Genomic DNA, 13,806 nt, shown 5'->3' with positions numbered 1-13,806 from the left:
AGTGAAAAGATAGAAAAAGATATATCAGGAAAATATTAACTAAAGAAAGCTGGTCCAACCATATTACCAACAAATAAAATATAAATTAAGGTAGAAGTTTAAAGAGGGACAATATATAAAAGCAAGAGTTACCAAGAACATACATAAATCTAGAACTTGGATACAGATTAACGTGGCAGATTCAGAACATCAGAAAATATTTTAAAAAATATTGAGGCTACTGACATAGCCATTACAACAGAAACTGACGGAACACAAAAAGTTAAGATAGAAGTGGTTTGAATAGCATCATTAATAAAGGTGAATTAATTTCACAGATACAGAAGCCTGTCTTCCAGAAACAGGAATATATCTTCTTAAAAGTTTTATGTGGAAAACTTAATAACTGGCTATATTACTTACTGGCTGCCAAACAAGTTGCAACAAGTATCAAAGAATCAGTAACAAAGGTATCAGGTGATAATTCAGTGGAGCAAGGAATAGTCATTTCAACAAATAGAGCAAGAATAATGGGGCTTCCCAGGTGGCTCAGTCAGTAAAGAATTTGTCTGCAATGCAGGACACCCAGGTTTGATTCCTGGGTTGGGAAGATTCCCTGGAGGAGGAAATGGCTACTCACTCCAGTATTCTTGCCTGGAGAATCCCCTGGACAGAGGAGCCTGGAGGGCTACAGTCCATTAGGTCCCAAGAGTTGGACATGACTTAGCAACTAAACCACCACCACCATCTGGTCAATATGGAGAGGGAAAGAGCCTTAACCTCTTTATTACACCATACATAAAAGTGAACTTGAGTTATAAATCTAAATTAAAATTTAACAATAAAGTTTCCAGAAGAAAACAAGTAATCTTCAACCTGGTATTAAAAATTCTTAGAACACAGAACCAAAAAAGGAGTGAGAAATTAGACTACATCAAAACTAATATTTTTGTTCAAAATCTAAATTTATGAAAATGAAAAGAAGAGCCACGGTTTAGAAGAAAATATTCTCAAAATCTGACAGAGGACTTGGATAAGAATACGTAAAGAATTCCCACAATGCAGTAATTTTAAAAAAGTCAACCCAAATAAAAAGGAGCCGAAGTTAACTAAACATTCATAGAAGATTTTTCAAATGGTCAAGCAGCAAATTAAAAATCGGCCCAACATTATTAGTCATGGAGAAATGCAAATTAAGTTACCATAAGTCAGTACTACTCACCTAGTAGATGAGCTAAAATTAGAAGACTGAAACATATATTACCAAGGATTTGGAGTAATCAGAACTCACATTGCTTATAGGAGTGTAAAATGGTACAGCTTTAAGAAAAGATCTGGATATATCTTATAAAACTAAACACAGATCTGGATATCTTATAAAACTAAATATACTTGTTATGAAGGTTCAAGAGGACATTAGGCACACAGTAAAAGGCATTCAGATTGGGAAGAAAGTAGTAATGATGTGATTTTGTATATAGACAATCTTAAAAAATTCACAAAAATGTAAAAGCTAATAAGTTCAGCAAGATTTCAAGGTACAAGATCAATATACAAAAATAAATTTTGTTTCTACACATTAGCAATGAACAACCCAAAATGAAAGTAAGGAAACAATTCCATTTGCCATAGTACCAAGTAAATAAAATATTTCAGGAATAAATGTAACAAGAATAGGAAACACATTCACTAAACACTACAAGACAGTGATGAAAAAATTAAAGAAAATCTAAATAAATGGAAAAACATATTAATGGATTAGAAGAGAAAATGGTTAATATAGCAATAGTCCCCAAACTGATCTACAGATTTATTGCAATCACTATTAAAATCCCAGCTGGTCCTCCCCTCCCCAAATTCACAAGCTGGTCTTGAAAATGGTATGAAGATACAAGGGACTCAGCAAAAACAATCTTAAAAAATAAGAAAGGGGATTCACACTTCAAAGCTACAGAAATCAAGGCAGTGTGTACAGACATATACCAATGAAATAGACTTGAGAATCCAGAAATAAACCCTCACAATTAAAACCACAAGATTTTAGGAAAAGGAACCAAGACAACGCCATGGCGGAGGGAATATTCTTTTTAACAAATGCTGCTGCACAACCAGACATCCATATGCAAAAGAATGAAGCCCTACCTCACACCATATACAAAAATTAAGTCAAAATGGATCACAGAGCTAACTATAAGAGGTAAAACTATAAAACTCTTGGAAGAAAACAAAGGAGTAAATCTTTGTTACCTTAGATTAGGCGATAGATTCTTAGGTATCACACTAAATGATGAAGAAAAATTTCAAAATGATGACTACTGCCTGACGCTTTTCAAATAAAATTTAAGGTATTCAAAACAAAGTGTTAATGGATACATAGATATGCAGAAGAAATACACAAATACCTATCATAATCAATCTCCAAATAGTGGTTACTTTTAAGGAAGAGAGAGGAGGGCAAAGGGAAAAAATAGAGTTTATAAAGTATCTGTAATCTCTTGTTTCTAAAATGAGCTCAAACAAATAGGACATCCTTGATAAAATAAATTTATCATTCGTGATAAAATTTGCATATTTGATAAAATTGGTTATGGGGATACACATGTACTTTTATGAATATTTGAAACACTTTACATTTTAACAAACATAACAAAAATAACAGTATTTTAAAAGAATGAGATGTCCTTATCATGAGCATTCATTGCCAGTACAGCACAGGGTAAAAAATGAAGGTAAATTACATTAACTGATCTGAAACCACACAAATTCCAAGAAAGAGTCTGGATATTACTTTGGGAATAAATACTGATATCAGAACCTTTGTCACTGCCTTTATTCAAAATGGACTACAAAGTCCCATGCCCTTAGGATGAATACTGGAATTTTCCACTTGTTTGTATTCTATATAAATAGTTGGGGCTTATGTTTATTTTAATAAATTCTCACTCCCTCTCTCTCTGCTCCTAAATTTGTTTCATCCAATTTTCCCAAGCTTAAATCTCTTGTTTCACTCCCCCTGCCCCAGATTTGCATTTCCTTTTCCAAGAAACACTAAATTATTTTCTTTTCCAATCACTCATAAATCAAACAACACATTTCTCTGGTTGGTTTTTCACTTTCGTCTACATGTTAATTGTAAATGTTTCCTGCATCTTTACTTGTCCGAAGTGCAGAACAAACTGGTGTTAAAAAGCGACAGTTTCACAAGGAGAAAGGTGGCCCACATAGGCCTTACCAGGAAGATGCAGACACAGATGAGGACTTAACACGCCCCTCTCAGACCTGTTTCCCACAGGGCGCCCGTGACGCCGGAGGGGCTGTGGGGAGGACACAGTCGCTGTCACAGTTAGAGGGAAGTTAGTGCGCAGGTGCTGGCCCTTCTCTCCCCGTAGATGGTAGCCTTGGTATCTAAGAGCCCAGTAGGCTGCCTGGCCCAAGACACACAGGACAACAGATATCACCCCTGAGCACCTTCCGCTGCCAGGCACGTGTCCCAAGCACTTGATGGTTATTTCACTGAACTTAGGAAGCTCATCATTTCCTAAGAGGGAGGCATCACCATCTCCACTTTACAGACTTCTTTACTGGGTAGAGAAGTGAAGCAATACATCCAAGGTCACACAGCTGGAAAGGGCAGAACCAGGGTTCCCATCCAGCTGCGGCTCATGGCAAAGCCTGCCCTTTCCCGCTCGTGGCTTCCTCTCTTTCCAGCTGCAGGAGCAGCATGTAGAGTAGACACGTTTTTTTTGGTGAAGCATTTTTGTTCCTTACAACACACCATGCAATCAATTTACCTATTACATTATACTCCAAACGGGGCAGTATTTTCTTCAAGGAAACAATCTGATATGTCAAGTATGACATTAATAAAAACCAGCGTTTGCACACAGACACACAGACACACACACACACACACACACACACCATGTATGGATGCCTGGGTGTGCATCTCACAGCAAGGGTGGCATCTGCTGTAGATGAGGCGAGCCCCTGAGATGGGGCTTCTATAACTACTTGCTCTGCAAACCGAGCCCCTAAGAGGAACAGAGGTGTACCTGGATAGGATCCTGTGTCAATCTCATGGGCCCGATGCGTACCTCCGCAGAAGAAACCTGCTAAAAAAATAAAAGAAAAAAGCACGTGAGATGTGTCAAGTCACAAGCTACAAGAATTGACACATTCTTCCTGATACTGGATGTTATATCATGCTCCTTTGCCGCTAAATAAAAGGATCCAATTTAATGACATGGAGACAGTTGCTAAAACATTCTGTACAATACAGCTGATTTTGTAAAAGTACACATACATTTATATGCCTTGAAATGTCTGAGAGGATATATCCCCAAATGCTAAGTGGTGGGATTTCAGGTTATTTTTCTTTTAAGTGTATGGCTTTTTACAATAAGCACTTATTATTCTTTATTCTATGAGAGAAAAAACTCTGATTATTTACTGAGCACCTGCTATGCTGCATATGATGCCAGGTTGTTATTCCTCTGAAATTTCTAAAGAATAAAAATTTCTCTCATATGTGGAAGCTAAAGCATTTCGATGGTTTTAACAGCTTTTCCCATATTTAGATCTTATTTTTTATCTTCATGTTTTAATATAAGGAATAAACAGCTCACTCTTATCTGTGTTGATCATGACTAAATTATTCATTTCAGTTGCACTTCCTCAAATAAACTGAGTAACCCCACACCATGACCACAAGAAGCTGAACTCTGCCCCACGACTCTAGGAACGAGCTTAGGTGTTCACCGGCCCACACCATCTAATTGCCTTTGGCTGCAAGCAGAGACCAGATACGTATCTTCATTTTAAACTACTGGATTGAAGGTTCTGCCTCACCTCCATGGATCCAGATTTGTTTTTCTCTAAGAGGCTGCAGTCATTCTGCCTCTGCTTAGCTGCGTTTCCTGCAATCAACACACTAGGTTGGCTCCCGTGAGTTGGATGGGACACCTTCAGAGTTCATAGGACCAGAGACACCACAGGGACCCAATGGTCAGGGGAGGCTTTATCAAGTAAATGATAAGGCAGAACTTTCTTTAAATTAGACTTTGAAGACTAAATACTTCCCTTTCAGGCCCTTTAACTTTCGGTGAGCATGGTGTGAATCTTCTCCAACACCTGACCATGAAATGCCAACATTCTGCAGTCCACGGGGTCACAAAGAGTCGAACATGGTTGAGTGACTGAACTGAACTGAAGCAAAGCTACATCCTGCAAGGCATCTACACTGATACCCATGCCCAGCATACGTGTGCAGCCCCAGAATTCCACTGGGAGAGGAGCGTCACTAGGGTTCCTGCATCAATGGGACTCTGGCCCCCCATGCAGCTTCACCCTAAGAGCAGTTTTGCTTGTTTTTGGTCTGAAACAGACATGCCTCTTCAAAAATAGTGCAACTGCCAGAATCCTAAAAAGTTAATGACTAAGAAGTGAAACCAACTTGGTACAGACAGATGGATCTGATTGATAACCTAAGCTACCTCTGCACTCTCTGTGATGTCTGCTTCGTAGACTGCCTCTACCACACACAGGCGCCCCCACCCCTAACCCCCACAACAAGGCCTCCTGTGGTTGTTCCAGCAAAACTGGCCCTGAAGAGGGACGCCCAGGGACGGAAGATAGATAAAGTGAGAAATCAACAAGAGTTTAAAAGGAATAAAATAAAAAGTGACTCACTTTGGAAGGCTAAGGGATTGAGGGAAGAGCAGAGACTGCCCCCTAAACGGACACACGCCTACATACTCTGAAGGAACCAAGATGTGCGTGAGGTCATTAAATGGGCCATCTTCAACTCTGCCAGCAAAGCACGTGAAGACTGTGGGAGCCCCATGGCCCCCAGCCCTGAGCTGAGCCCTTACGTGTGAGCAACCTTGGCAGGAGGCAGGCCGCAGCCACTGAGCAACTGCACGGAGATTCAGGAGCAACCCTCAACCTAGAAGATCTTTTTCCTGCTGTCATATAGGAAAGGCCCTCCAGCTTTCTCCGGAGCCACAAGAGTTCCCTGCCTGCATCCAGCATGATAACCTCGACCTGACCCAGGTCGGCTGGAGGCTGGCACGTGAGGCCGAGCCTGGCAGCGTTGCTGAGCCCCCTCCAAGGCTTCTCTCTCCCATCTCCACCCAGCTCCACCCCCAGCCCCACGTCCCTGGGCCGCCTCCCTGGGAACACAGGTCGCCCTCGGCACCAGCCTGGGGGCCTCCGCTTCTGTAGCCGACGTCTGTGTAGCCGAGCCAAGATTCTCTACTTTGGAGATTGAACTGTGAGTTGACTGCAGAAACACAGATCCTCAATTAGCATATTAGCTCTGATTCCAGGAAGTCACCACATTTGCCAAGGACACAGAAGCAAGAAGGAGGTTGGGGTCATGGGTATTACAATTCCAGCTCTGGAGAGCAGAGGAGGAAGAGAGGAGAGACACACTTTCTAGCCACCTTGACCACGAGCTCTCCCCTCAGCCTCACGAGGAAGCTCTGCTGGCCAATGGTGCGCTCCTAAGCGTCCAATATTAACAGTGTGTCAAATACGCGTATGCACACATGTGAGTGCACAGTCACTTACACACATACATGTAGACATGTAGCAGGGTCACCAGTTCACACTCAGATGAGTTGGCTCTTCAGGAAAAAAGAAAAGTCCTATTTTGTAGCATTTGCTGATTCTATGGAAATGGCAATCCACTCCAGTATTCTTGCCTGGAAAACCCCATGGACAGAGGAACCTGGTGGGCTACAGTCCATGGGGTCGCAAGAGTCGGACATGACTTAGTGACTAAACCAACCACCATGGTGTAAATACTTTCACCTTGGCTGTAATCAAACCAGTAACCTAGGTCCCTGAATATGCAACTGGGAGTATACCTTTTCATTCCGAGAGGGTCTGTGAGAGACACTCTTTCAGACTTGGCTGATGTGCCCATTTCTATCATTGGCTTTTGTTGGAAAGTTCAGTAAGATACAAAATTCTGATTGGTAGACACTTCGGTTTAGGCTTTGAGGTTGAGAGAAACGAGATCATCTTTCTGGCTTTGAAGGTGGGGAGACCAAAGACTCTGATGCTGGGAAAGATTGAGGGCAGGAGAAGGGGATGACAGAAAATGAGATGGTTGGATGGCATCACTGACTTGATGGAGATGAGCTTGAGCAAGCTCCAGGAGTTGGTGAGGGACAGGGGAGCCTGGTGTGCTGCAGTCCATGGGGTTGCAAAGACTCGGACATGATTGAGCAACTTAATGACAACAACAAAGATGGAAGAAGGCTTCATGAAAACAAGTGGGTCATGGATGAGAAGAAGAGACCAGGATTGGGAGAGGAAATTCCAGACATAGGGAACAATGAAAGCAGGCACAGAAGCAAGAATGCAAAGATGCTTGTGGGGAAGACAACACGGGTCTAGAGAAACTGGATTACAGAGCACGACAGGGAAGACTATGTTGGGGTCAGATCTTTAAAAGGATTTTGGAAAGGAAATCCCTTTTGAGTCTGTAGGCACCAACCACGCGGCAGGCTTTTGAGTGGAGAATTACCAGGATCAGATTTATGAATTGGGAGGAAAAAAAGAAAAGTTTGGTTTTCCCACTTTCTGGATAGTCAAGCACAGAGATTTCGCAAACACCAAGACACTGCTATGAGTAGGAATTACAGCAGTGAAAACAAGTGGGGAAAATGCACCACAATGATTAAGAAAAAAATAATTACCCCCAGTCCCTGCACGGCTTGGACTCATTTCAAAGGAGAGGGAATGCCCAAGAAGAAAACCAGCTGGTGCAGGGCAAACAGATGAGAGACTGAGTCTGGGAAAAAATCAAGGCCATTCACATGGCCCGGCCGTCACCATAGCACACTCTCTGCCGCGGGCATCCACAGTTCTCGGTAGCCTCAGGAATTGCGTTAAAGAACTTGGATTCTGGTTTTAGAGCTCCCCTCCAACAAGGAGGAGGAGAGAATTCAGGCCGAGTGGTTGACCTGGAAAGGCCTTCTTCTCACATCTGCTCAGCTGACGCCTGCTCAGGGGCTGCTCACGTGCCCCCCACTCCCTGGAGGCCGTCGAGGCCCAGCTGCACCCCTGAAGGACTCAACACTCTGCTCAGCTCCTCCCATGCTTCAGGGCACTAACCTTACTACTCACTTAAATATCTTTCTCCCGGGAAAGGTTGTGAGTGTCTTGAGGGACACAGACATTGCTTTTTTCCCACAGTTTTGTCCCCAGCATCTAGAAAGTGCTCAGTCAAGGCTGGTGCTCAATAAATAAGTGGAAATGAACTAAACTGCCTAAGACCACATAGATTTGGAGTAACAGAGTCAGGACTGAGACTTCATTTTTCCTGACTCCCAGTGTGCTGCTCTTTGATTGCGCTCCAAATTGTAAAGCCTCAGTTCTGACTGCACTCCCCATATTTCTCTTATGGGTTTCTGGACTCTGTTCCAGTCTTACAGATGGATCCAGCACCTGGTGATTCCCTGCTCACACCCTAGGAGCCTACGCTGCTGCTAACAGGGCTGCCACCAGGATGAAGAAGTGAAAGCAGTGAGTTGTGTGTCCGTCTGGGGCGGGGATGGATCTTCCCATCGCTTCTGTCTTCCAAAACAAGCTCAGAGCCTGAATCCTCCCCACTTTCAACAACTCCTTGGGAATCCCATCCTCCCCGCCACCTGCAGAACTGAGTGTTCATGCACAGGTATATACACACACACAGCTCAGGGCCAAACCAACTTCATTTCACAAAGAGGGGACTTCATTGTAAAGATCCTTTTTATTTTTCAATGCCCTTAATCAATTCTGCCTGCTGCCCTGTTGGCTCTAATTTTAAAATAGTATTTACATCTCTAAAGGGGTCCCCTGTATTTTTGGGGGCTCCAAAATCACCGCAGATGGTGACTACAGATATGAAATTAAAAGACGCTTACTCTTTGGAAGAAAAGTTATGACCAACCTAGACATCATATTAAAAAGCAGAGACATTACTTTGCCAACAAAAGTCCATCTAGTCAAAGCTATGGTTTTTCCAGTAGTCATGTATGAATGTGAGAGTTGAATTATAAAGAAAGCTGAGTGCCAAAGAATGGAGGCTTTTGAACTGTGGTGTTGGAGAAGACTCTTGAGAGTCCCTTGGACTGCAAGGAGATCCAACTAGTCCATCCTAAAGGAAGTCAACCCTGAATATTCATTGGAAGGACTGATGTTGAAGCTGAAGCTCCAATACTTTGGCCACCTGATATGAAGAACTGACTCACTGGAAAAGATTCTGATGCTGGGAAAGACTGAAGGCAGGAGGAGAAGGGGACAACAGAGAATGAGATGATTGGAAGGCATTACCGACTCAATGGACATGAGTTTGAGTAAACTCAGGGAGTTGGCGATGGACAGGGAGGCCTGGCGTGTTGCAGTCCATGGGGTCGCAAAGAGTCTGATACAACTGAGCGACTGAACTGAACTGAACTGAAAGGGAACCCCTGTCTTCACTCCATTCCCAGGCCAAACGTCTTTCTTTACTCCTCTGGCCTACGGGAAGCCAAAGGTTGTATTTGACTCGTGCCTTTTAAATGAACCGAGGCCTGCCCTCTGGCTTTTGGTCAGAAAGGCACCAGCGCTGAGGGTCCAAGGCCCAGCCCTGCCCCAGACTGCGAACCCCTGGCTGTCCTACCTCCCTTCCCTGGCCCGCTGTCCTCCAAATATCCAGGATGCTTCTTTGCTCCTTCTGTCTCTTTTCAGCCACAGGCCCCGATGATCAGCCTGACCTCACACCGACCTCCAGCCTTCACTGTGCTTTGATTTGAGCCACGTTCTACTGCCTCGTGGACCTTTCTGAGCCCAGTAGGTGGTCTCAGTCCTCCCCTGCCCTTTCTGCCTCCAGTTCTCTGACCTGAAGCTCTCAACCTGGACTTCCTATTAGAAGTATCTGAAGAACGTTTAAAATATATTCGTGCCTGGGTCCTACTTCAAGCCAAGAGACTTAGCATCTCTAAGGATGAGGCCTGTGCATTAATCTCAATGGCAACCAGATTTGAGAACCACTAGTCTATTCTTCCAAGCAGACACATCTATTGTTAACTTCAGATGCTCTTACATATTCATTATGCAACAGATATCAACAGAGTACTTAGCTGGCGGAAGGCACCAAAGCCTACCCGGACTCAGTCATCATGCTTGAACCCAGACACCCATAGGGTTTTTTCCAGATACAAGATGACCACTTAGGTAAGAGGAAGATACAGTCCTTCACATTTGATGATTCTGCCACCCTAATAGTATCCCTGGACATCCCTGGTGGCTCAGTGGTAAAGAATCCGCCTGTCAAGCAGCAGATGTGGGTTCGATCTCTGGGTCAGGAAGATCCCCTGGAGAAGGAAATGGCAGCCCACTCCAGTATTCTTGCCTGGGAAATCCCACGGACAGGGGATCCTGGTGGGCTACAGTCCACAGGGCTGTAAATGGTCAGACACGACTTAGTGACTAAACACCAACAGTATCCCTAAATTAGAATCAAAATAAAAAAATGTCATAGTCTTTTTTTGTTACACACACACACACGTTATATATATGGAAGATTACTCATAGTCATGAGATGTTCACAGTCGGTGACAGCTCCACCAACTTTGTATTTTATGCTCTGCTGTTTGGAATATTAATTTGGCAGTATAAGGTTTTATCACAAAAATACAGACATATAAATGTCTACTATCAAAATATACAGCCATAAAAGAAAAGATCCATCTGGCTTTAAATTTAAACCTCCTATTCACCAAAAGTAAAAGCAAAAAATACTTTAATAAAACAGAAAAAAAGATAGGTGCTGGCTTAAGAAATGACATCTACAATATAGGAAACCAACAAATATTAGTAACTGGAACATAACAAAATCCTTAAAAACAATAAAAACACAAACAGAAAGAAAGTTGGGCAAAAGATTTGAAACAGAAAGGCGCAAAACAGTAAATACAAGTATGAAGAGACGCTCAACATTTAGTAATCAGGAAAAGAAAAATTTCAAATTACAATGAGATAAACCCTGATGCTGGGAGGGATTGGGGGCAGGAGGAGAAGGGGACGACAGAGGATGAGATGGTAGGAGGGCATCACCGACTCGATGGACATGGGTTTGGGTGGACTCCGGGAGTTGGTGATGGACAGGGAGGCCTGGCGTGCTGCAGTTCATGGGGTCGCAAAGAGACATGACTGAGCAACTGAACTGAATTGAACTGAACCATGTCACAATCAGCTGTTGTTTTGATCAACAGAACAGTAGAATTAAGAAGTCAAACACCGTCAAGCACGGGCAAGGAGACCCACAGGAGCTCATACATTGTTGCTGGGAGGGTAAAACGGTTCAGCCACTCTGAAAAACATTCTGCAGATTTCTAGTAAAGGTGAGGCGAACATGTGACCTATCACCCACCTACTACACGAATGGATCTCGAGGCTCGATGAAGGACACTTGTAAGAACGTTTGGAGCAGATTTAGAACCAATTTTTGGAAACAGCCTAATCCACATCCATTAACATCCATCACCAAAAAACTTCTGTTGAGAAATATTCATATATTGGAAATTATGTGACAGTGAAAATGAAACAACTGAAGCCACCCATTCAAAACGAAGGAATCTCACAACTATCAAGTAAAAAAACGTCGTAAAAGAATACAGACCATAGAATCCTGCTTAAGGTTTTAAAATATTTAAAACAATACCGAGTATAAGCGTAAGAGTGTAACAGGACAAAGAAATGCTTCTAAATTCCCAGTTGAAAAGTGGCCCTGCTAGTGAAGAAGGGGTATATTCAGGGACTTCAGGTATTATTCATCATTGATTTTTTTTTTAAAGCAGTGAATACTGAGGACATAGGTGTTTACTGAATTATACTTTCTGGTTTGTTGCTATCTTAAATACCAAAAAATAAATTTTAAATACATTTAATTTTATGGGAAAAGTCTGTTTTGGGGTTATTTGAGCAAGTAGTCACTATGCAAATAAGAACACATATACTTTTTCCCCCTAGTAAAGTCTTTATTTGGGAAAATAAGATGCTGTATTTAAAATTCCTCAGAATAGGGATAGAGTTTTCCTGGAACTTGGTAAAATGCAATGCTAGGAAATGGGTCTGGAACTCGGGGGACCTTGCTCAAGGTAAATAACTGCTCTGTGCCCCAGTAAGACAAGAGGGAATTGAGGGCCCACTCGCAATGTATATCATCCCCTGTAACAGGCACAGCAATCTCATTTCCTTAAAGCTAGAGAAATGCAAACTCCAGCCACGTTACTCAGCTCACTTGAGGGCTGGATTTGAGATTAATGCCTATACCCGCCTTTTGTGGAAGGAAGGTTATGGTCTTATTTACATGTTCACTTATATCTAGACGCAGTGATGGGCTCCCCAGCCCTGGGTCTTACGACTCCGCCACCCCCATCCCTGCCCTGTCCATTCTCCACTGTCCCTGTTCCGGACAAGGCTTCTCTTAAGAAGAATTGCTACTACACTCAGTGAGCCTTCCTGGCAAGGGGAGAGAGGAGGACATATCCCACCAAGCCTGGAAAACACCGCAGTGACAAAGGACAGAACCACCCTCTGGCTAGCACTGGAACGGTGCTTCAGAGACAGTTAAAAATATAGGCAGAAGGCATCCCAAAAGCCAAGAGATACAACCCATGGAAAATGTGGCCAGCATAGTCTGATGGAGAAACCATTGCACTCCCCAGAAATACCAGATGAAAGAGAGAAATTAGTTACACAATGGAGTCATTTCATTTACAGCCATCAGAACTCAGTTTGAAACAGACTACGTGTTAAAAGCTGGGTGGGGCGTGTAGAGAAAGGTCTACAATACAATTCATGAAATGGTGAGGACAGGAAGGTGGCTAGCATAGCACAATGAAGCCTTAGAGAGAATTGGGCTTAGAGGGAAAAAATCCTAATTACACTTCAATATCATATTTACATCAAAAGGCTTTGCGTCATACATGCCGTGCAAGAATCAAGGCACCAGACTTCTTATTAAGCTAGCAATTCAGCTGCAGCGTCACAGGCCAGCCTGTGTGTCAACAGAACACCATTCCCAGATTCCCAAGGTCAGATTCAGGGCCTGACTTGGAGAATAGAGGAATTTTAAGGCAACCACAAAACGTGACATCCCTCAAGCAACTTCCTTCCTTTTATTAGAGATATTCCTGATAATAGAAACAGCCAGACGACTTCAAGCATTTAAAATCACACGTGTAAAACAGAGGACGAGCAGAAATCATGGATCTCTGATTGTTCAGAAGGCAATTACTTGGCCTGTGGAAAAATCCAAGCCTTTCTGAGGCCCTTCCATCCCGCTATATGCCTTCTCCTTAACATTAAATGAAGGTGGGGGAAACTGGGGAGGGACGGAATTCAAATCAGTCAGTTCTGCTACGTGGTCAGCGGTTCTGGTAAATAGATTTGATGGCAAGAAAACATAAACCATCTGCTAAATATGAGTTTCAGAGATATCCTGTGGATTTCAATTATGCAGGCTGCCTCTGTCCTCAGTTTCATCACTGAAAACCTAGAACCACCTTAAAGAACCAGGAGCCTCCCTGCTTGGCTCCAGGAAAATCTCACACTAGGCCCCCGGGGGCCCATGAAACTAAACTGGATTTTCAGCCACCACTGGCACCCCACCAGAACCAAATCATGCCCATTCTCCTGACTCTGGTATGTCGGGGCCCCTATGCTTGATGAACCGTCACAGTCAGACCCTCAGTCCATGGGCTGCATGGTTGTTGGGGGTGATGGATCCGAGTGGAGATGGTTGGATGGCATCACCAACTCACTGAACATGAGTTTGGGTAAAATCTGGGA

General features: G+C 43.1%; 1 protein-coding gene across 7 annotated transcripts in view; it reads right to left on the bottom strand.

The window, feature by feature from the left end:
- PDE8B (phosphodiesterase 8B) overlaps positions 1-13,806 on the bottom strand; it is a 262,056-nt gene that overhangs the window by 109,992 nt on the left and 138,258 nt on the right. For 6 of the 7 annotated variants that reach the window (XM_010847622.1, XM_010847627.1, XM_010847625.1 and 3 more), the window contains one exon: positions 4,032-4,091. In XM_010847622.1, coding sequence (XP_010845924.1) covers positions 4,032-4,091 — 60 coding nt within the window. The remainder of the gene's footprint in view (positions 1-4,031; positions 4,092-13,806) is intronic. The other variant, XM_010847623.1, reaches the window with a different exon arrangement.

Source organism: Bison bison, unplaced genomic scaffold, assembly GCF_000754665.1.
Source record: "Bison bison bison isolate TAMUID 2011002044 unplaced genomic scaffold, Bison_UMD1.0 scf7180017864252, whole genome shotgun sequence".
Classification (NCBI taxonomy): Eukaryota; Metazoa; Chordata; class Mammalia; order Artiodactyla; family Bovidae; genus Bison; species Bison bison.
This window is presented reverse-complemented; position numbering and strand designations above follow the sequence as displayed.